Genomic DNA, 24,528 nt, shown 5'->3' with positions numbered 1-24,528 from the left:
CAGAGAGCGAGAGAGGCAAAGAAAACACAGAGAAGGAAAATGACACGCTTGATGTTCTGCAACGAAGCATCTCATGTAAAAACAGAAATTATTAAAACATTAGAAAGGAGCAGTTTGACACACGGGAAGAAACAACACAACCATAGAGTTAGATATCTGCAGAAAGCAAAAGCGAATGAAAGAGTTAAAGGGGAAAATATATACAACGTGTTTCATCGTATGTGCGTTTCCTTGTGTCAGGTGGAGGACCTGCTGGTTGCCATGGAGAAGGTAAAACAGGAACTGGAGGTGATGAAAGCCAAGCTGTCATCAACGCAGCTCTCACTGGCCGAGAAGGAGGGTCACCTGACCGCCCTGCGGGCCGAGAGGAGGAAGCACCTGGAGGAGGTCCTGGAGATGAAGTAAGAATCTAAAAACGCACTTTTTTTTAACACTGACGGTTTTATATGCTGTACAAAAAGCCTTTGTTTCCGCAGTTACTGCTAATTCATCAACTTTACATTCATTGTCTCTCTATTTTGTATCCTGTCAGGCAGAAGAACACACATACTGCATGTCCTTAATGTCTGTTAACCTTCTGAACCTCAAAACTTAAAAAAAATCACAGAAATTTCAGCATTTATTATAGCAGGGAGCTGTAAAAACAGTAAGAATTGTCCAATTTTACCATTTTCTAAAGTGTTTGAATGTTAAATTTCAGTTCTGTTGGAAAAATTTACCAGATCTTAGCTGAAAATTGTAATAATTTTAATCAAAATCACTTCATTCTACATGTCTCATTTAAAAGATGTCAAAAATTAACTGTTTACAATAACCAGATTCTGTATAAAAAATGAAATTCTGTGCAACTCGGTGCCAACAAACAGTCATTAAAAGAAAATACTATTCAGCTAAACTGAGATGAACTGCAGGCTGTGTTCAGACAGAGCAAAAAAGGAGGCAGTATGTAAACAAATTAAAAATCTAAATAGTAAAGTATCTATAGTATATAGAGTCAACATTTTTAAAATAGTAATAGTAACACCTGTGGGCACTTGGAAGAAGGTGTACATTTTGATCAGAGATTTTCTTCTTTTTTTTATAGAATAAATAATCTAAGAAGTTCTTTTATTATGATTATGACATTATAACTCTGCCATATTGTACTTAGGACATTTTCTGTAATTCAAATTTTACTTGTGCTATTTGCATAAAGGTGCAGGACTTTTAGCCCACAGTGGGTAAAAAATGTGACAGGAGCAGAAAACACCCAGAAACCATTTGGGGTTCAGAGGGTTAATGGGGCATTTTCACCCAAATCAGAACAAAACATAAATCTACACATCTCTTATAAGTTTTTTTCCTAAAAGATCCATGTAGTTTTATGTGTATTCAGATTTGAAAGATTGAAGGAAAAACAGTAAAACAAAGGCTGGAATGTATTGATTATACAGACGGGTGAAAAGGACTTTGAGAATTTTTTGTGTTTTATGCTTTCTTCCTCAATAATTTTTTTTTGCCATTATGAGACCATTGTGACTGTTGGGGTTTCTCAGCAAACACACAAACTGTAAAGTTTTCATTGCCACCTTTCAACCTCTATGGGTCGTTTCATATTGGTGGAGTATTCTCTTAAATAGCTGTCAACCTAGTAACTGCTGGAGGGCACTTTATTATCACTGTACTACACAAAGATAGCCTAAAGTAATCATATTCAGTATTCAGCTTAGTGGTTCAGCAATACTCAACCAAACATACAGCATTGAATGCAAATGCACTTAAGACATATTTTTTTTGAAAGATTTTTATATCAATTTAACATTTTCTCACACCATTCTCAAGATTGTACATTTACAGTATAAAGTCTCCATTTATAAATCAGCTACTCTCATTAATCTTGAAAACTGAGACCTTCACTTTGCCTCGAATTAGCAACTCTCGATATCTTGACATCTCCAGTGGTTTCCCATGTAGCCTCAGTGTTCCAGGAGGGTGGTGACTGGTCTCATTGACTTGATCTTCACCGGACACCTCATTAACTCTCTCCTCTTATTCTCTCCCTCCTTTTCGTCTTTTATCTTCTCCCTCTTTCTCCTGCACTTTAAGGCCGTAGAAGCACGTTAATGCAATAACCATGTACCACTGTCCAGCTCTTCACATGATTGATTACATACACAGACACCCGCACACATTGTAACTCAATGTACATTTTAATGCGATTTTAATAGATGGGTTTGCGTTTTAAGTGCGGCAAAGAGGAGTTCAGGAGTCCGATGATTCCATGTGTTTCAAGCGATTTTACATCCTCACTGAGACCTTACAACGCGGTCTGATTTAGTGGAACGACACTTTGGGCTGAAATAGAAGCCAAGGTCCGCGTTAGCATGTCCTGGCTGTTTTAAAACCTGCTGCGGGACGATCTTTTACCGTGGCATCATGGGAAATGAGGACATGCTCTGTGATTTAGTTTTCCTGCGCTGTGTCCTTGACGTTTTCTACCAACGTTGCATTTCTTTGTTTTTGAAAGAGTGAGGCGGTGTGTGTGTCTGTGTGTGTCCAGCAGCGTGTCCATTCACAGTCCAGGTGAGCAGAGTTATTGGCCGTTTTATCGCCGTAGTAACGACCCGTGTGATTATTTCAGGCATCAGCGCCTCAGAATGCGTGGCGTTGTTTTCGCATGTGAACTTGTGTATGAGGTTGTGTGCACTTGTGCAAGCACTCCGTGATTGATTTATTTGATGTCAAGACGTGTCCAGTTTTCCTTTTATGACTATACTGGCTCCTTGATGAATATTTATGTAACCGGCATAGACTTGAATAGACACTCACATGCTCTCTAATACACACTCTGACCACACAATAACAACATGCAAACACACACACACACACTCCGACCACCCTCCGTATGCGAATAGATTTACCAGTATTCAGTGAGCAGCTCAATCTGTGCTATCATTTAGCGTCACTCTCCTAGCAGCTGAATGTAAGTGTGAATGTGTGTATAAATATAACGTGGTTACCATCAATACTGAGCGCCTGTCACCGCTTTGTTCCAGCTTGAGATATGACTGTGTGTTTCCATATACAGATCTGCTCTGCATGGAGCAAATATTTATTCTCCTGATCGCCTGTGGTGCTTCTGTAGCAGATACACAGACGGTAGTGTTGCTACTTATGCATTTGCAATTATCACTGCAGCGTCTCGCACGCTAAGCTGCTGTTACATATTACAAGGATATTTTATTGTTTTTGTCTTGTGTCCAGTTGTGTCTTTGCCCTGTTATTTTATGTAAGAACACTGAAGGAAAAGCTGATTTAGTCGTATTCATCTAAATGTGACAAATTAAATAGTATGCTGTCAAGAAAGAGTATAGGTTTTACTGACCAAACAAACCACAAAAAGTATATTTATATCACATTTCACAGCTGTATTTCTACCCTACAAGTACTGATTATAATGGGCACTATTCTTTGTTGGTTTTAGTCATGTCCTAGTTGATATCTAATAAAAAGCAGCCCTGTCAAAACATACAAGAAATTCTGCTTTTAAAGACCCTTCTCAGGGTCGATTCATCTATCTATCTATCTATCTATCTATCTATCTATCTATCTATCTATCTATCTATCTATCTATCTATCTATCTATCTATCTATCTATCTATCTATCTATCTATCTATCTGTCTATCTGTCTGTCTATCTGTCTGTCTGTCTGTCTGTCTGTCTGTCTGTCTGTCTGTCTATAAGCAAAATTAGCATTTGTAGCCACTTAAATCTTGAAAGTTGGACCTCAGGGGTTTCATACATAACAAACTGAAGGAATCTATCCTGTAGGCTTGCACGGTTAGACGCTCTGTGTCATTATTGCTCTTCTGAAGTAGTTTGGAACATTTTTACAACTTGCCGTAGTGTAGCGTAGAGCAGTTTTACAGTGTTTGAGCAGGGATGGAGGTGAGCTGGTGTGCTCGAGTAGTTGAGAGTGGAGAAGGAGGCAAGAACTATGGAGATCTGCAGATTCTAGAGGAACCAATGGTGTTGTGTTACATCTAAACCACTGTAAGACAAAAAACCTCTAAATATGCAATTTTGATGCACAGCGATGTGTTTTTATGGGTTAAATCAGTGACTTAAGGGGGACCTTAGAGACTCCTGTGAATCGCCAGGGGTGTTGTGAAGAATATGCCGCTATTTGACAACTTACTGAAATAAAACTGTACTTTTAAGATCTGCCTTTGCATAATTCAATATATTTTTCAGGCTACCATAATTTTGTCCTCGTATCTTGAACATTTCGTGTCTGTGGCTTCATCCACACTAATACGCATTCATTTTAAAACAGCATTTTTAAACATTTTTCAAGGAGAACAATTTAAGCAGCATTTCCACAACTCATTTAGTGTCCTAAAACGCCGGGGTAGTGCAACAGAAGTGACATATTTTAAAATAAAAACCAATCTGTCTGGATGTCGCCTCTTTTTTCCCGATGAGTGAAAAATATAGATGTTTCAGGTAGCTGCCAGTTGTCTTGCTTTGAGTTATGCTCCAGACACCGTTGCTCATATTTTTCACAAGACATTAGGGTTTGATCAGCAAATACGTCATCTTCTTCTGGCTTTCTCCCACATGTAAAACATGAGATGTTGAAGGTGGCTGCGTCTTGTATGTTCATATATCTCAGTGTAATCCACATGAAGCTGTCTCTGTGCATGAAGGCTGCCGTAACTCCCGCAGGTTTGATGTCTGATTTGCTGCCCAGTTTTACATCGGTGTAGGGTTTAATGTTGCTGTAAGACGTGATATACGATACATCATGTTTCAGAGCTTTCTTGGACAGACATAGAATATCTTCACACACACACAGTCCCATGCAGAAGTATACACCAAATACAGCTGGAAGAACGCAAGTTCTGACGATCTGTCTGGCTGGATCTCTCACCTTCTCTTGTTTCCTCACTTCTCTTCTCTCACACACACACACACACACACACACACACACACACACACACACACACACACACACACACACACACACACACACACACACACACACACACACACACACACACACTCTTAATGTGGTTGTGTGTGCATCCATCTATCTTTGTGCTTATAGTTTTCACCAGGTGGTTGTATACGTCTCCTTTATTTTAAGACTATGCTGTCTTTCAAATCTTGATGCGTGTTGTTAGTTTGTGTGCGTGCATGTGTGTGTGTGTGTGTGTGTGTGTGTGTGTGTGTGTGTGTGTGTGTGTGTGTGTTCAAAAATGCACAGTCAGAACTACACACAGATACTCACATATGCTCTGCTGGTTTCCAACATGCGACTGACATTTGTGATTTACATTAAAGAGACACATGCTCGCTTTCTTCCCAGCCTCATGTGCACATGTGTTGTCATGTGTTTGTACAGTTTGGAGTGTGTGTGTGTGTGTGTGCATGTGTGTGTGTGTGTGTGTGTGTGTGTGTGTCGCAGCCAGCTGGAGGAATGTGCTGACAGTGTGTGTCTAACAGCGGGGTGTCAGGTCTGAAATCCCTATCTGGATGAATTAAAGCCTATTTTACTCTGCGCTGTTCTGCTTTACTGACATTTAACACACATCTCTCCTCAGCTCTGCTTTCCCTCTGCTCCGTCTTTCTCTTATTTCTTCTCGTCTGTCATTTTTATACGCAGAGACAAACACATGCGTGTCATTCTGGCAAACGTGCCGCATGAGTTTGAACAATCTGAAGCGTCCAGTGAGATATTCATCCAGCAAGACTTGATTAATGGAGGGCATTTGGCAGAAGAGAACAGAGTTCGTTGTAGTCTAGTCAGGCCACTTTGATTTATGCACACAATCACAAATCACAAGTTTTCCTTCAAGGGCTTAACAGTCTGTACGGCAGACAACTTCAGAATAGTTCTTCAATTTGTACAAAGAGACACTTCACCAAGAAATCCTACAGTGTGAGTCTGTAATCAAAACAAAAGTTTGACTTTTTTCAAGTTTTATGATTTACTTGTGAGGAAAATTTCTTGCAAAATGACACAGCTTAGCTCTTTCAACACAATAAAAACAGATCCAATCAACACAAAAGCTTCCACACAGCAGTTCAACATTTTAAACAGTTGAAATCTTACATGGTTCGTGTAAATATTCCAACCAGTAGTGACCAAATTTGACTTTTCAGTCTTTAGTCATGCCACTTTGCTTGTAAGATACAGATCAATGCAAGAAGATGTTCAAGTGTTAAATATATCTTGAGCAGAACTGGGCTTGTTGAGGTGTGAACTGAGTTCTTAAAAAATTGTTGCGATGTGGATAATTTTATATGTAATAAGATACATGCAGATTTGAGCCTTCAAATCTAGATCAGAGTAATATCAGTGTTGGATAGATAGATGTTGTCCCATATGCTACAACGAGAAATCTTTATAGTACAGAGAAATTTTTACAGAACATAATGCAGAAAAAGGTGTTTAGGGCAGCTTAAAAATGGAATCATCACATGGATTAGCCAGCAGAGCACAACTCGACTCCACTGTTTACAGTAATCAAAAATTCTATAGTAGAGTTTCACTATTTTATGCAAACAAAACCAGAATAATTTGCTTTTTCAAGTATCACAACAATTAACTTGTGAACAATGACTATCGTGTTACCCTAATGATGAAGAAAGAGAATGTGATTGCTATTCTTTGAAGTCCAAAACATTTTTCATTTGTGTGATTTAATGTACAGATGCAATGGAGGTAGGGAACATGATTTCACAGTCCTCTGACGAATTAGTGCGAATATCATGAACATTATGGATTTAATGTCAGAACAGGCTGTGAGAGGAGAGAACGAAAGCACAGGTGGAGAGAAGATGAACAGGAGAGCAGAGGAAATAAGTCACCAAACAAGAAGAGGAAAAGAGTGTAGAGCGGAAAAAACAAGGAGAAGAAAAGAGAGCAAAGAGGTCAGGGCATGAATTATAAATCTCATATTTTGGAGGGGGGCCGGTAAGAGGATAATAAAATGAAAGAAAGAGAAGGAGAAATGTTTTTCTTGGCAGAGACGAAAGGAGGGGAGGCAAAGACGAGAAGAGGAGAAAGACAGCTGTCCAACAACAACTTACTCACGCCAACAAAACTGCATGATATCAGGGAGAAATTATATTACCTCCATCTCTGTCTGCCTCGCTCCTTCCGTTCATCCATCAATCTTTCAGATTACAGTATATATATCGAATGTGTAGCCTCATATGTGATGCCCTTCTCCCTTACATTCATGCATTGTCCTTCACGCACAACATTGTCCGCTAATTTATTGGTCATAGTTTGCAGAATTGTGCATTTAACACTTTTAGTAGCTGTAAAATCGAAATTCATCTGTTGCAGTGGCTGTTCTGAAACATGAAACAGCAAGACACCAAATTATGTTTATCTGCAACGTTGTTATGGAGATTGTCACAATAGTGATGCTTAAAAAGGCTATTTATTGTGAAAAGAAAACACCGAAGCATCTCAATGAAAAGACCCTGCAGGCAGCAATGCACTTGGCAATTTTTTATTTTTTGGGGGAAATGCAAATGGTCAAGGGCTTTCAGCAACAAACAACAACATGAGTCACGTTACTTTTGTTTGCTTTCGTAGGGAAATGGAACATGATATTTTAGTTATTCGCTCTGTGTGTGGGAGGCCGCCTCAGGCGCTGAAAGTAGCGATAATCTGGTATTGGGAGGTGAATCACTGAGGATTTTTCATAATTCCTGTTTGGATGTACTAGAACAGAATCTTCTATGTGAATAAAACAGCCATTTTCAACACTTTAAAATGAAGCTTTTGGTAGATTAAGGGTTCACTTGAGGCAAAATATGTGAAATTTATTGTTTTCAGTTTCAGGCTCTGTCTCTGTTGCACCCACATTGATTTTTTAGGGAGTCTTGTTTGCACACAAACTCTGTCTTTTTGAGCCACATGTACAGCCACACTGTACAGAAAGTCTGAAGTTGCATCGCTGTCTTGAGCCTCCTGCAGTGAGAACCTTGGCTGATGCCTCAAGGTGAACGCTATAAATTCAATTTATTTCTCCTTAGCTGCTCTGTTCTGTTTTATCTCCCTCCCCAGCCTCAAACCTCTCCCTGCACTTCTTCCGCCATCCCTCCCTTCATTCCTGCCGTCCTTCCTTCACTCCCTCCTTCACTCTGGAATTCCTTCCTTCCATCCTTCCCATCCTCCTTTCTCATCTCTTATCCCCACCTTCCTTGCATCCTTCCTTCCTTCTTTACATTTTTCTTTCCAGTAGCATCTCCTCTTTCCGAGCTTACATCTGTCTGTAAATGTCATTATCACCTGATTTCTGTCTGGCAGGCTGCATTTCTCACTACCTCTGTCTGTGTCTTCACTGTTGTCACTACATACTGAAACTAATCAATGATGTGCGGGACTGTGTGTAGTCGAAGATCCCATTTTCTGCAGCTCCGTCAATAGAACGACAGCTCTGCTTTTTACAGCCATCGCTAACAACAGTATTGCACGTGTAAAAACTTCACACAAACACGCACACACTCGCTACGTCAGCTATTCCAGCACTAACAATAGAAGAACAAGTTGCCTTCAGAAAGAAAAAAAAACATACACACACACACACACACACACACACACTTATACATACAAAACTAGATGAGACAGCATGATTGCTTAGAAGCTTTCGCTCTCAGAGGAATGCTGGGAGATGTATGCACACACACACACACACACACACACACAAAAATACATCCTCCCACACAAATGCATGTACACATGCTTATGGCAGCACACCAAACACACAGACAAGCGCTTTGATCCTCTCAGACAGCAATGAGATTAATCCACATCCAAGTGTGCCAAGTATGTGTCTGTGTGTTTTTGTTTTGTGTGTGTGTGTGTGTGTGTGTGTGTGTGTGTGTGTGTGTGTGTGTGTGTGTGTGTGTGTGTGTGTGTGTGTGTGTGTGTGGGCGGGTAATTATAGGGGTTGTGGGGACCTAATGTCCTCACAACCATAGGAAAACCAAAAGAAATGTCATTTGTGGGGACCTCATTTGGGTCCCCATGAGGGGAAACAGTGTTTTCTTGGCCATGTTGTTGTTACTGAAAAAAGTAAAAGTGCAAAAACGTTTCTTTAGGGTTAGGCATTGTTTTGGTTAGGGTTAGGGTTAGGGTTAGGGTAAGGGTTAGATATGAATGGGAGTCAATGGTAGGTCCCCACAAGATAGGAATACACAGTGTGTGTGTGTGTGTGTGTGTGTGTGTGTGTGTGTGTGTGTGTGTGTGTGTGTGTGTGTGTGTGTGTAAGGCAGATATGTTGAGTGCTTAGTACGACAAAAAGGGCCACGCAGTTTTGACACTTAGCCTTACAAGCTCAAATCAGGGCTCGTTGCCTTGCTGCCTCCACTCTCTTCTCTCCGTTTTTCTCTCTGTACTTGCCTTTCTTGCCCTTTTGTCTTTTACTCTACTTCTCTTCCTCTGTCCTTTCAGATTCCTTCCCTCTCCCTTGCGACAGACACGAGCAAGAGATTAGAATCAGTAAAACAGAAGCAATGAAAGATGTGCCGCAGTTAGAAGTTGTGTTTAAATAACAAGGTTCTCTGAAGCCCTTGCAAACCAGCGATCTTCAGCTGAATATACAACAAAGAAAAAGAGAAAGTTTCCTTTTATGGTGCTGACTCTTCTGTCATAATGGGTGTATTGTTATTGCCGTATTTTATATGCAAGCTGCACATGGAGTCCAGATTTCTTGCACTAGTTAAGTTTGAATTGAGCTGAAATTAGAAATGAAAAATAGGGGTATTTAAAGGAATTACAGGAGGAAGGAACGAAAGTGAGAAGAGAGATGAGAACCAAAAGAAACAAGTGGAGAGGAAAAAAAAAGAACAGATAAAGGAAAAAAGGATGCGGCAAAACCTAAACTCGCCTGTTTTCCTCAGCTGATTACAGGTTGTGCATGCCAGGCCATCGAACAGATCATTAAACAGCAATTAAAGAGGGACAGAGAGCGATGAAGAGGGAAACATATCAAAAAGTAGAAAACAAAACATGCATTTTTTTTTTCAAAGCCGCTGATTGTATGTTGTATGTGCCAGACGATTATGTTTCTATTCTGGAAATAATAAAACTGTAGTGTACAGGCAGGCCGAGGAGAACAGAACAGACTAGTGACAGATTTGTGATTGGTTTGTTTAACGTTCTCTGAAAAGAAAGACGTTCAGCAATAAAGACATTCAATGGAGCGAAAAATTGACAAAGTATAACCTGATGTTTCTGACGTCAACAGTGTAATCACAGTTATAAATGAATGCACTGACTATAATGTAAAGATGCCGTTTCCTTTTTGAGACTTTTTTTCTCCTTAATGGGAAAGTTGGCTCACCGTGAGGCATTCAGGTCAGTGGATACACGCAGGAAATGAGGAAACTGAGCACATAAAGTTCAATGGAACAATGGAAATAGAAACTGTAGATTATACAGAATTTCTGTCAAACTGTAGACTTTGGATGAGGTGGACTCAATCACTGGATTTTTGTTTAGCTTCTAACATGGCAACATTAGTGGTTCGATTATAGATCATATCAATAAATGGCTCCTTATTGTTTTGTGAAACTAACCGTAGCTGTCATTAGTGCTGTACCCCACGAATGTAAAAGCTTAATGTTTTCCAGCTGATTCTGACTTTATCAGAGCTTTTTATTCCAGTATAAATGGGCCAGCAGGGATCTCTACCACCTTCTAGTAGACTCAGCAGGCGCGTTATCAACAAACAACGACAAATCAAAGATGGCGTCATCAATTCGTTTGCTGACTACGGTTTTGTCACCTCATGATTGCAATCCTCCTACAAATCCACCACTGCAGACTTATTGTGACTAATTCATCAGAAATGATACAAGGAACAATTGATTAAATTGTGGAGGTATTTCTGAGTGCCATCTATTCCTGTCACCTGCTACATATTTAGGTAACGCGTTTCGGTATCCTTAGATAACGTACACATGCATAACACATACCTTTGCTCAGCCCAAAGTCACAAAGTTTGGGTACATCGATATTAAAATGACCACGTTCTATGGTGCTGTGATTTCTGATCATCAATAACTAATAAACAGATGCTGCATTTTTTTAAAAAATGCTGCATTTCTGTCAATGCCATATGGGGGAATGAACAGCCTTGGAGGAGTACTGCGCTCTGTGAGTGCTTTTCTAGTTTGACATTGTGGTTTTAGACCATTAAAACTTAAATATAAAAAGATCATAGATACCATGGAATCTCAGTGAATCATGTTCCGGTGCATCCCATGGATATTTGACTGAATTGGGATTTGGGTAGTTTGGAGGTCAGGTCAACACTTTGGGCTCCTTGTCATGGTCCTCTAGCTGTCCCTGAGCGTTTTTTATGGCCACATTGTCCTCCTGAGGATACCTCGGCTGTCTGGGTAGGCTGCTGTCATGCAGAGGTCTGCTCAGTCTGGAACTGCGTTTAGGTGGGTGGTATTTGTCACGGTAACATCCTCATGAATGCCAAGGATTCACAGCAGAACATTGCATTGTAACAAAATGATCAACATTATTCACTTCACCTGTCATCGGGTTTTAATGCTGTGGCTGATCGGTGTGTCATCGAAAATATACAGTTTACTTTAACGCACCTTTGGGAATCAAAGGTGTCCATTTCTGTCACCGGTTAGTGTTACAGGAGCGAGTCCATGCTGACAGATTGTAAGCAGATGTCTTGGTCTCAGTAGCAAAGCGTAGAAATGGATTTACTGTAAAGAGCCACAGTAAAGACAAAGCTGAATGTTTAGTCACACTTCTTAGTTTGTGTGTGTGTATGTGTGTGTGTGTGTGTGTGTGTGTGTGGTCCCGTAAAAAGAGCAAACTCCCGCGGACCGTGGATAATGCTTTTTTACACTTTTCTTATTAGTCACAGTGTGTGTTTTTAAACGCGTCTGAGCGACAGGCAAAAAGAAAGAGGTGAGGGAGCGGGAGAAGTTTTTCAGGAGAAAAAAGGGGAGCGAGAAAAAGGGGAAATGTGTCAAGAACAGATCCTCATTCTGTCATGCAGTAGTCCCACCTGCCCTCCTCTCCCTCTCACTCTCTCTCCCCCTCTCACCGCCTTTGTCTCTCTATCTCCCTTCCCCGCTACTCCTTCCCTCCGACTCCCCCCTTCACGTCTCTTTGATTTGTTTTCCCTCCAAATCCTCCAGTTATTTTATTCCCTTCCCTGTCAATGCTGCTGTTTCTGAGTGCGTGCATGTGTGTGTGTGTGTAAGCCTTCTCACCATCTTCTTTTTTTTAAGCCTCTCTGATGTACAACAGCTCCTTCAGGGGAGCTTTTCTCTCCCTCTCAAACACTCAGACACACACACACACACACACACACATACACACACACACACACACACACGCACAGTTATCCTATGCACCAGCTTTAACCTATTTCCCTAACACTTCCCTCTGATGGTCTCTCGTCCCATCTTCTCTCTATACTAAATCATTCATGTCCAGTGTCTCTGACCCACTTCCATTATAGTTTAAGACACACACACACAGCTCTCAAAAAGATCTCGCCAAAAATCCTGCTGTTCTCAGTGTGCTATTATACATCGGGCCACTTTAATCTGCACGGTGTCAGAGATAAAGTTTCTACCAAATCAGGACCTGGCTGGGCTGCTGACAGTATGCAAATCAGTTCTTTTTTCATCCTTTTTTTTCATAGGTTTTAAAGTTTCCACGTCAGTAAACACATTTTGGATTTTGGCACCGAATTAAAGGTTCTCAACTGTATAATCATTTTATCATTATTCTGCCTTTTAAACAAACCATTACCTCTTTGATGTGTTCAGCGTTTCTGTGGGGTAGGTGTCGATCATTTTCTCAAAAAACCTCCGTTAAAATCTAGTGAAACTTTGTGTTGGCACTTTTTGCCGGCGAGAGTAAATAGTTTACCATAAAGCAAAGATTTATTGACTGTCTGTACTTTGATGCTGGGCACATGGCAGGCCAGCACTAACAAATGTTTCATAAAAGCTGCTCTGATGTGTGTGTTCGTTGCACTGTGTTTTCTCTTGCGAGGTTATAAACCAGAGAGCGTGAGTGTGAGTGCAACAAAACTGAGGGCAAAGTGAAGCTAAAGCTTACTTTTAAGGTGCTATTAACACAACGTCAGATCTAAATTTTTTTATACGTATTTAATGTTTAGAACGTGAGAGAGATGGAGTTGATTTGAAGCAGATGAGAATAAGAGGTTCGCTGCTCGCTGGTTGTCTGCCGCAGGACAGAAGCTGTCAGCTGGGAGAGAAATACGGCGATGCGATTGTGTGTGTGTGTGTGTGTGTGTGTGTGTGTGTGTGTGTGTGTGTGTGTGTGTGTGTGTGTGTGTGTGTGTCAGTGTCACAAACAGAGGAACAGACAGAAGGAGGAATTAGAAATGGATTTAATTTTACATCCTCACATGCAAGTAAATTATGCACAGTCATGAACGCCAGAGCCGGCTGTAGAGATACTTGTGGTTGTATGTGTGTGTGTGTGCGTGCATGTGTGTGTGTGTGTGTGTGTGTGTGGTCTCCCAGCTGAAAGCCACCTGTTTATCAGGCAAAAAAAAGGAAAAAAAAACTGACAGAAACGGAGAGGAAAAAGGAATAACGGTGAAAGAAATTGAAGAAGGAGATGGATTTCCTCAGTCCATGTTTCAATGCTACTTCTTTATTTGTGTGTGTGTGTGTGTACCTCCAGGCAGTTTTCGCCATCTCTGACAGCCAGCTGTACCCTCCTGTATCCCCCTCATCTCCCCTTTGGTCTCTCCTCTTTTTAACATCTCACTCTTTCTTCCATTTAACTCGAAGCAACCGATCTTTTTCTTTGTCCTTCCTCCTTTGCTTTCTGATACACAGAACAGCACAGATTGATTAGGAGTTAATAAAATGCATGCCTTATTCATGCAGTTGTGTCACTGATTTCCAAATTTTACTGCTTTTACGTGACCATTTTTGGATTCAAATTCAACTTAAAGTCAAGTAAAAGCCTGAATCTTTGTTTCTAATAGTAGAGAACTTGATGTGTTTTCATCAGCTGTTATATGTAGTGCATCAGGTTTAGACACTGTGGTTGGGTTTTGCATTAGAAAAAAAGTTATTGGAAACAGAAAAAATAAAATAAAAAGACACAATTTCTCCAAAATATTTGTGCATAATAGGTAATGAAAGCGGTTTTTCTGAGCATGTTCAAACATAGCGAACATTTAACTTTAAACGTAGAAAAAAGGGGGATCCAACACAGCCCTCCCATTATTCGAACGGTACAAGATGTGTCACATAGCTGCGAGCTTGATAAATTTCCAGAGATTCAAAAAAATCTTCTTCAGAAGTATTTGAAAGAATGCTTTAAAAAAACTTGAAATGCTCAGTCTGTTTCTACTAGATTTACTGATTGTATTTTCTTCTTGGATTGGTATTAACAGTCCTGCACCATATTTTTTGATTTGAACTTTGCTCCGTAGGTCTGAGCAGCTGATCTCAGCTCTTTGAATAGTTGTCAGACCAGGAAGTTACTGCAATCCAAAACACTCATCACCCAACGTGGGGCTCGAATCCACAGCCCTGAGATTAAGAGTTAAGTGGAGATGCCTTGCTGCCTTGATAACTTTACAGAACCATAGATAAATGTCTATGGCTATTCCAAACCACTGTGTGATGCTATTACATTTGTCAAGCCTTTAAATGCTTAATCAGTTCTGACCCAGCTCCCTTTAATTGTATTAACTGTTTGTTGCTATAACAATTTTTTAAAGACATTTTATGCATGCTTCAGCAGCCCGGCTAGCTCAGTTGGTAGAGCATGAGACTCTTAATCTCAGGGTCATGGGTTCGAGCCCCATGTTGGGCGTAGCTGTTTTGCACACTGTTGGGTAAGGTCTTCAGATATCTAAACACACAATTAATGTGTCAGTGATAATGTTGGATGCTAAATTGCACCCTGGCAACAGCACAGCAATAATATATACAGTATGCAACATCAAATAGTAAAGCTCTCCTTTAAGAGATAACATTGTCAGTAATTCCACTTGTCATAGTTGTCACTTTTGCACGCCCAACATGGGGCTCGAACCCACGACCCTGAGATTAAGAGTCTCATGCTCTACCAACTGAGCTAGCTGGGCCCACACTTTGATTGTTTTTCAGCCAGGAAAAAAAATAGCTCCCAGTGGTATGATGGAGAAAAAAGTGGAGATGTTTTGCTGCCTTGATAACTTTACAGAACCATGGATAAATGTCTACCAAGTATTCCAAACCACTGTGTGATGCTATGACATTTGTCAAGCCTTTAAATGCTGAATCAGTTCCTACCCAACTCCCTTTAATTTTTTTAACCGTTTTGAGTTTTGGTGTTGGTTTTTGGAATGATAGCCCTGAACACACCTCACAGAGGTTTAAAAGCTGAGGCAACACCAACCACCACCACAACTGAAGAAGCCTCTTCGATGAGAGGTGAAACGTCTTCAAGGAACTTTCTTAAAGTCCCGTGGATTGATTTAAACTACTTTGGATTAACCGTTTGTTGCTTTTCCCTTAACTTTTCCAAGAGCGTCACTTCCACTGTCACTACCATGATGAGGGAGGAAATACAAGCAATCACATACCGCTGAGAGACAAATGCTCAGGGTGGTCAAAAGTCAAACAAGAATAAACTGAAAGAGCTGGCTTGTCAAGATGGCTGAGCGGTCTAAGGTGCCAGACTCAAGGATGGACTCCTTCCTAAGCAAAGGGACTTCTGGTCTCCAAAGGGAGGAGTGTTTTCAAATCCCACTCCTGATAAATATTTTTGGATGTTATACAAATTGTTTGATTAACCATGATGAATAAAACTCCTCCAATGAGAAATGAGGTGAAACTGACTAATATATAGGTCTGTGCACTCCTCACTGCATTTACAACATTCTTCAGTGTAAGTGTGGGTGTTTAATGCTTGGGGTGTTTACCTTCTCAACTAAGAAAATGTTTTAAGTGTAATTTTAAAAAGCCATTCTGTGAAAACAGCCCGACTCGCTCAGTCGGTGGAGCATGAGACTCTTAATCTCAGAGTTGTGTGTTTGAGCCCCATGTTGGGTGTAGCTATCATCAAATAGTGAAAGTCTCCTCTAAGAGATAACATAGTATGTAATTCCACTTGTTGTAGCTGTCAACTTTGCACATTGATTTATTCCGTTCAGTAACTACCATTACATTAGCTAACCTGTATGTGACAAAGCAATCGTCACTAAATGTTTACTTGGAATACTGGTCCCCACAATATCCATTCACATGGTTTGGCCGTAAACACTGGTCTTACAGAAACTACTGGAGTTGTTGGAGTGTGGGGTGTGGCCTCCTTAATTGCTCTCTAAATTTTTCCCTTACCTTTTCCCTTCACTTTTCCAAGAGTGTCACTTCCACTGTCACTACCATGGTCAGGGAGGAAACACAAGCAATCACATGCTGCTGAGAGACAAATGCTCAGGATGGTCAAAACTTAACCAAGAATCATCAAAAAGGACCAATTTGTCAGGATGGCTGAGTGGTCTAAGGTGCCAGGCTCAAGGATGAACTCCTTCCTAAGCAAATGGACTTCTGGTCCCCAAAGGGAGGTGTGGGTTCACAACCTACTCCTGACAACTGTTTTCAGACTTCATACTACTTGTTTGGTAAAACTCCTGGAGTGATCAGTGAGATGACACTGCAGCATTGTCTGTGTCTGGTCAGCCCACATGGGTAATGGTCCATTAATGACCCAGGTCTCTCATGCCTCAAGGTGTGAATAGTTGTGAAACCAGGTGGTCCACTGGAAAGAATAATGGTGGTTTGTTGGACTGTAGCTCCCTCAACTGCTCACTTAATTTTCCCCAATGTTCAGATGGGTTAATGATAATGATGTTTAGAACACAACGTATGAAACAGACTTCAATGCACAGTGGCTTACCTATCTGTTACTGCAACTATAGTAGGACATACTTGTTTTAATGATGATTTTGAAAGCAGTATACGTGCACATGGGTCTATTTATGTTAAGACAGGGGCACGTCAGATGGAAATTAAAGCACCTCCAAAGTCCTGCAGCGACTACTTCAATTACATAATTATACAATCACCCTGCACAGTGTTCCTTTAGAGTAAACATTTGTTTTAAGCACTCCTTGCTTTCCTGGCACATGTGGACAGTCTGCACAGTCACAGCTTTAGGCCACATTGCAGATTTTGGTGGATGACAAAATTCAGGTCACGTGTATCCTTGTGAATGTGGAAAGCATTAAATGACCTTTTAACATTGTGCAGAGCACCTTAGATCACTTGGTCATTGTGACTCACTGCATCAGATTTCTACCCTTCAATTCTGCAGTGTTCTACAGTGATTTTATCACAGCGGATGCAGTTGGTAGAATCTCAACAACATCAATAAGGGGCTAAAGTTCACAGACTATAGGGACAACACATTGTTCAGGTGAATTCAAAACACTGTCTACTGAAGACATGTTCTGCAAATCAGCAGTCATTTTAATTTAAAAAAAACTGTGCAGCTTCTCAATGTCATGTTGTTCTGTAGCTGAGAACTTCAACACAGAGTTTCATCAAAGAACTTGGAATTAACTCCATTGTCACTGGTCAGGATGGCCGAGTGGTCCAAGGCGCCAGACTCAAGATTGAACTCCTTCCTGAGCAAAGGGACTTCTGGTCTCCAAATGGAGGCGTGGGTTCAAATCCCACTCCTGACAAGATTTTTTTTTTTCCAGTTTTGGAAAGTGAGTTGAGCACACAATTGATGACCTATTTGTTAATACGACTGCACTGATGGCAGACTTTTATCACTAAGAACTGTGAAAGCAGAGAACTGACATGCACATGGGCCTATTAATACTAACAAAAGTACATGCTGAATGGAAAGCATGGACTAATCAAAGAACCTTCAAACTCCAGCAACAAATACTTCCATTTCAACTCTTTCAATGATGAATTATAAAGGTGTGGATTTGAGATGTAAGAGCAGGCAGCCTCTGACTGTAGAGGTGAATCTGTGCTGATAAAAACACTCCTGTGGACACCATAAGACCACTTGACCATTAGAAGCAGTATCATTTTGTCTGTACAGTGTATTTACCATTAGTGATTTTGTGAATCTAACCATTGCTGCAGACCTACACAATAGCAACTGTAGTCTGCAGAACACATCACAAGGTGTTTATAGTCTAAAAGCTCACGCGCCCAACGTGGGGCTCGAACCCACGACCCTGAGATTAAGAGTCTCATGCTCTACCAACTGAGCTAGCCGGGCCTTAATCGGTTTGCAGAGGGTCACATTTCTGTCTCTTCTTCAGTTTCACGGACGTCAACATCATCCCACGTGGACCTGTATGTCAAGACAGTTGACTGGTTGAAGCGGTAAAATGTGCCTATTGTCGAAAATGATTTTGACACTCAAGGAAGAAAGGCGAGAAGAAGAACCTGCCTTCAAAATGTAGATAAAAATATGATCTTTCATATGCTATAACTTGTTTTGACCAACCACCTGTCTCACATCTTGATATGAAAGTCTACCCACAAAGCACTTTGTAAAGATTTCTCCAGTGAATGATTAGAAAACAGACTGCACATCCAGGATACCAGTGCTTGTTTCTATGACTCTGTGTCATAGAGATAAAACTGGAGCAGTTTTGGTTTTGAAACAAAATTTTTTACCGTGATACTGACACTCAAAGTGGTTATAGAAAAAATCATGTTGAATATTTCTGAGATTTTAGCTTGAGACACAGAGAGATAGATGTAAAATTGATTGCAGCACATATTTCATGTATCCATATGAAGTTATGATGGCCCAAAAAAGCTAGAAATAATAAAGCAAACTGAGAAGCAGGACATTTCTACCCACCTCAGTGCCCCTCTTTTGTAACTCATACAATATTCATAATATAAATGTAAAAATTTTTAGCATCGCTTCATTAAGTATACCAAAGTTATTGTCCTAAATCAGCTGATTGTGTGGGGGTCAGGCTAGAGGTCCTGATTAAGTTTTTATGAAATGATCCGTAGATTATTCCCACTCTGTCAAACCAGTGCTGCTGTTTTTAGAAAATGTAGGTACTGCCTGCCACTAATATTAAAGCAACTAATTTATTTTGTTGGTGATTTCTCACAAATTTGTCATTTCGTTCATCTTCCAGTGAAGCAGCTCTGAAGTGCTGTGCTGTGTCTGACAGCACAACGCAGGGCGAACTCAATGTCCTTTAGCTGCTGCATAATTTCAACAATTACAAAGGTTCATTTGAGTTAGTGGGGACTGGAATAGACTTGATTTGTTTTGTTCTTCTGTTTTTGAAACTCATTTAGTCTGCTTTTGTTTAAAGAAAATCAAAGCACACAGCACTGACGGTTATAGTGATTATGGTGTATAATTAGCACATTTTTCTAAATCCCCTGTCGTCAGCTGAGTGAATTTGCTGATTTCGATTCCCTCAAAACTCCCTCATTTCTCAACATTGGTCAATGGGGGCGGAGTATGTTTTGGAGAAAAAATAACGTTTCTCGAATTCTAGGTATCATTAAAGAGTCTTGGCTATGGCTCCCTGCATGCGGAGGAAAGCCTCCCTTCACAGAAATGAGGTCGAGCTTGACACGCACCACGTACTAGAGGGGTTAAAGAGTAAACTCTGGCGTCCTCCTGTGTAACCAGAGCAGACAGTGTCACAGAATACAATGGAGAGCTGTTTTGTTCAGTCGGAAACAGAGAGCAGAGAAAGGGGATTATTTCTAAAATAGCTCTGTGTTTGTCTTAGACTGAGACTGGCCAGTGTCACACCGGACTGAATCTACTTTACACACACACCGGGACACACACGAATCCACACAATTAAGCCTTGAATGCTCACAGACAAGCCGTGAACATGCGCGCACGCACAAAGTACGCATAACTACATCCTTATAAACACAGCCGTCACATGAACACACAGTAGATTGCAAGAAAAGTGCATGAAGGAGATAATGCAGTACACGGGAGGCCACTTTGGTGTGTGTGCAAGAAATATGTGAGCGATCTAAAACCAGGCATTAGTGTTTCTGATAAAGTGAGGGGCCTTAAGTGGTTTTAGGAAGGAGAGAGCCCCCCCTGTGTGTGTGTGTGTTGGGCTTGGGGTCAGCTGCCTGGTGCGTTTGTGTATATCTGCTTACTGTCTGCCTTGTCGCCACGGCGATGACATCATGGCACACGACCGCCGAACGACGGAAAGAATTCCTCCCATCTTCCGCGCAGACGGAGAGGTGGAGAGATAGAACGAGTGGCGAAGGACGAGGAGGGAAAGTGGAGAGAATGAGATGAGAAAGGCAGAGTGGGTGATAGAGAAAAGGTGAGATAGGAGCTGGAAGTGGGATGAGAGCTTAAATGTAGATGGAAACTTGTAAAATTGTGAATAACCTGTGAAATAGTCACATAAATACCTGAGTGCTTTACTGCACACCGGCTTTACCGCCTGCAGGAAATGTTTCGCAGCCTGTTGCCAGTTTTTTCTAAACACTCGGGAAAGTCAGTGCACAGAAAGGGATTTTACATTTTCAGCAGCGGCCCAGTATGCCTGGAAATTAAACCGGTAATGCACAATTCCCTAACAATTTTCATGAAGCACCAGGCAACATGAACAAACGGCACTTTGCCCTGTTTAGCGAGGTGTCGGTTGCAGTTTCATATTGGGGATTATGGTTTAATTTTCACTTTTATTACTGTAACCACAATCTTTTCCCTTCCCATAACCATCAACTTTCCCTACCCAGTTCCCCTTTCCCAGTTGCCATGGGAAAATATTGCAGAAAAATACATTTTTGCCATTAATGGTAATAAGGGGTTTTGCAGAGCTGTCAAATATCAAAGCTCTTGTATGGTAATAGGGTTTTGAGGGGAAGGAATACAGTCCGGGCATGAATTTACAGGCTTATCAGATGTCAAAACACTTTGCAGAAGTTAATAATCCCCATTCAACAGGATTTTAAAGGATTTTACAGCTCTGGAAACTTATCACAGCAGCAGTCACTTTATCCCCTTTCTCACTTGTTGTGAGGTAAACGGTAGACCTGCTGCATTCACGTTACGAAATAATCTGAATTCTGGCCCCGTGTGTTTTTGACTTGCCAGTTCAGCATGTTCCTTGATGATGGCAGTGCACTTGCCTGTGACAAATGTTGATCCAGGCTCAACTTTTTGCTGGGTAATACTGCATTTTCCACCCTTCTACATCAGCTGTGCCAAGTGACAAAGATGTGTTTCAGTACAACATAGCAGCAGATACAGAAAACAGAGTGACATCTAACTTTATCAACACAAAATCCTGAGACAGATATGTAGAAACACACCACTGCACACACAGAGAAGTAGTCTCAGGGATGTTCTGTGCAAAATTATCACAGCCTTTACGACAAAAGATGTTGCCAAAATAAGAAAGTTTGAGAGCGCTAACCTCTCTAACAAGCTATTATTCTTCGGTTACTGTTAGCAAACCTTCCTTTATCCTGCTTTGTTCCTCATATTGCTGCTGAAAGGAAAGACTTGAAAGGCGAGTTACAGATCTAAGGCTGCATATCCACTGGGAACCGTTCCTCCTCTCTGTGCTGGCTCCATTTTCTCTGTTATTCTCAGCGATAAGGACACATTGCCAGCAGTGCTGAGAGCTCACTATGTTTTTAAGTGCCCTCTGACAGTAGAGTTTTCTAAAGATTTAGCAAAAGAGTGCTGCACTTGAAACTGTTTTTTTTTTAATGATTACACAGCAACAGCAGTAGCCACAACCTGCACTTGTCATAAGCATGTGTTTAGCTTTGCAAGCTGAGAGGGCCAAGCAGAGAGCGCTCTCAGACAGAGATGAAGGCAGAGTCACAGAGAGGCTCAGAATGAGACGAATGCATCTGGAATAAATATCATTTTATCACCAGGGGTTTATAAGCCGCTTGTGCTGGCAGGTAACTCTCAGATATGGTATAAAACTAGACGCGCTGTTAGCTTTAACAAGAGTAATGTTCCATTAGCCTCTCTACATGTGTGAGTCGGAATGTGTGTGTGTGTGTGTGTGTGTGTGTGTGTGTGTGTGTGTGTGTGTGTGTGTGTGTGTGTATACCTGTGTTTGTATCCAAAAAGAATTCGGAAAGACGGTGACACTGTTCCAGTGTCTGGAGGAAAGCAATGAAGTCCATGTGCTCGTGTTTGTTTAAAAAGTATGTAACTAATCAACACACAGATCCCGACTAATAACTAGGAGCTAATTACAAAAGAGCTCTATCAAATGTGTTTACCTAATCTGTGACACTTCTTCTGATTGTTAAAGACGGTTGGTTCTAGCATAAATTAGCCTGTTTTTGTGTGTACCGCCTGAAATGCACAGCTTATCACATCCTCAAAAATTTAATTGAATTCTAGGTCAGATTCTTGATATTTTTTGTTTAAATGTTTGCTAATTCAAATAACAATTTTGTTAATGTCATACTTTAAAGATTCTTATAACTGCTTTAAGACTAAATTCAATACAAATATATTTTAGAAGTTTGGCTTAATTTGCTTTGTAGAAAAAAGGTTTAGTAAAATATTTCTACTCTGTATTCGATAAGTTGTCAATACATACGTTGTTTCGCTATTAGACCAATCTGTGGTGTCATATTTGTATCAGAAAATTTCAGGTGATTCAAATTCATTTCAATACTTCAATTCTCCAAACAGTCATTTGAATGTATTTTAGTCCAGTTTGTCTTTTGTGTGCTATTTATCAACATATATCACTATTTGTCATTAGTCAAATGTAAAGACCAAATGTGACACATCAAGTTATCTTCATATCTCAAAATATTTCACCTATATTTATAAATGTCTTTGAATGATAAATCTTGAAGACGTCTGACAGTGACCACTTTGCTCATTCAGGCGCTACTCCTGACAGGTTTGCTGCAGTTCAGATGCATGATGGGACATTTGTACACTGACAGATTGGTCAGTGAGGTTGACCAAAGAATCTGTGAGTCTTCACACAGTCCAAACATATAATCTGTCTTCATTTAGACGCTCTCATCTCTGCATTCCTCGCTGCACCGCTGTATCTGTGTGTGTTTGTGTATGCGTGTGTCTGTGTGTGTGTGTAGTCAGGGAGAGAGAGGAATGTAATTGTGTGTTGAGTAAAGAAGAAATGTGAAGATGAATGGAATGTAAAAAATGTAAATGAAACATACTTCTGTCTGCATCAGTGTGGAATTCTGGCTGCATCTGGATAATTGTATGTCTCTGTGTGTATGTATGTATAATAATGAACTAAGACACCCCTGATCACCCCTGCCAAATATGTTTTGATGCTTGACATGCTTTCGAAAAGCCTTCCCCCATCAAGGGATGGACTCTTTCAGACCCCTGAAGGTACCTTGTGGTATCTGGCACAAACTGGAGCTGCTTGTTCCAGACTTATTCCAGCACCTCCCCTTAATACCTTTTTGTTGGTTCATCCTCAGATCACTGTCAGTAGCTACTCAAAACTTGTGACCAATAACACCTTGCAAGGCTTCGCGTTTTGAAAATGCTTCAAACCATAAGACTGGGTTGAAGCATCTCCAAATTTCTCCCATTTCTCCCACAGCCAACACGTTGATTACGAGAGCCAACTTTCGTTGATGCTGTTGTTTCAAAACAATATATATCATTTGTTGTTTCTGCAAATGGTCACAGCATTGTAGCTCATTGGTGTATCTTGTTCGTCATCTATGTCATGGTAATCCTTAGAGTTTCAGCAGAAGGCAACTGGACTTCCCTTTGTGGTTCTGAAAAACGTCCATCCTTCCATCCATTATCTGTACACCGCTTAATCTTCATGAGGGTCGTGAGGGGGCTGGAGTCTATCCCAGCTGACTTAGGGTGAAGGCAGGGAACACCCTGTGGACAGGTTGCCAGTCTAGCACAGGGCTACATATAGAGACAAGCAATCACACTCGTATTCACACCTATGAACAATTTGGAGTTATCAATTAACCTCAGCTTGGTTTTGGACTGTGGGAGGAAGCCAGAGCACCCAGAGAAAACCCACGCATGTACAGGGAGAACATGCAAACTCCATGCAGAGAGATCCCAGTAAGATCTGGACGTGAACCGGGCATCTTGAGCTGCACGGTGCAAGTGCTGACCACCAAGTGTGCAGCCCTTCTTGAAGACATTTTACCTCTTAATCCAAGAGGCTTCTTCAGTTGTGACTGACTGACAGAGAGGTTTGTTGTCACTATGGATGTCCCATTTATGCTTTGATGACTAGTCATTCAATCTGAATCATTTTGTATTTAGTATCTGCCAACACCATTTCCTTGATAATACACACTACAGATATAGCAAATTAGCTATAGTACCTGGTTTCAACACTGGATGGTGTCTCTTGCTATTTATACTGTAGATAGGCACTTCCATGCTGGCAAGCAAAGACCATTGTGGAGTTTAACTAGTGAAGGCGCATCATGACAGTCTTAGCAAGTCCTATCTGAGTCTTAATGACCAGTGATCAATGCGCAAATGTTACATCAACCTAGGA

The 24,528-nt window shown here is 40.8% G+C and overlaps 1 protein-coding gene and 4 non-coding genes across 5 annotated transcripts in view; 3 read left to right on the top strand and 2 right to left on the bottom strand.

Annotated features, from left to right (window-relative positions):
• LOC110963314 (ELKS/Rab6-interacting/CAST family member 1-like) overlaps nucleotides 1-24,528 on the top strand; it is a 183,013-nt gene that overhangs the window by 96,406 nt on the left and 62,079 nt on the right. Inside the window, 1 exon segment of the mRNA XM_051959255.1 lies at nucleotides 241-401. Coding sequence (XP_051815215.1) covers nucleotides 241-401 — 161 coding nt within the window.
• Nucleotides 14,786-14,858, top strand: trnak-cuu (transfer RNA lysine (anticodon CUU)). Its single transcript has one exon. It is a non-coding gene; the product is annotated as a tRNA-Lys (tRNA).
• trnak-cuu (transfer RNA lysine (anticodon CUU)) lies at nucleotides 15,060-15,132 on the bottom strand. The gene has a single exon. It is a non-coding gene; the product is annotated as a tRNA-Lys (tRNA).
• trnal-caa (transfer RNA leucine (anticodon CAA)) lies at nucleotides 17,608-17,718 on the top strand. Its single transcript has 2 exons — nucleotides 17,608-17,645; nucleotides 17,673-17,718. It is a non-coding gene; the product is annotated as a tRNA-Leu (tRNA).
• On the bottom strand, nucleotides 18,203-18,275 carry trnak-cuu (transfer RNA lysine (anticodon CUU)). The gene has a single exon. It is a non-coding gene; the product is annotated as a tRNA-Lys (tRNA).

This window comes from Acanthochromis polyacanthus, chromosome 1 (genome assembly GCF_021347895.1).
Source record: "Acanthochromis polyacanthus isolate Apoly-LR-REF ecotype Palm Island chromosome 1, KAUST_Apoly_ChrSc, whole genome shotgun sequence".
Lineage (NCBI taxonomy): Eukaryota > Metazoa > Chordata > Actinopteri > Pomacentridae > Acanthochromis > Acanthochromis polyacanthus.
The sequence above is the reverse complement of the archived record's forward strand: the minus strand, read 5'-3'. Positions and strand labels throughout refer to the sequence as shown.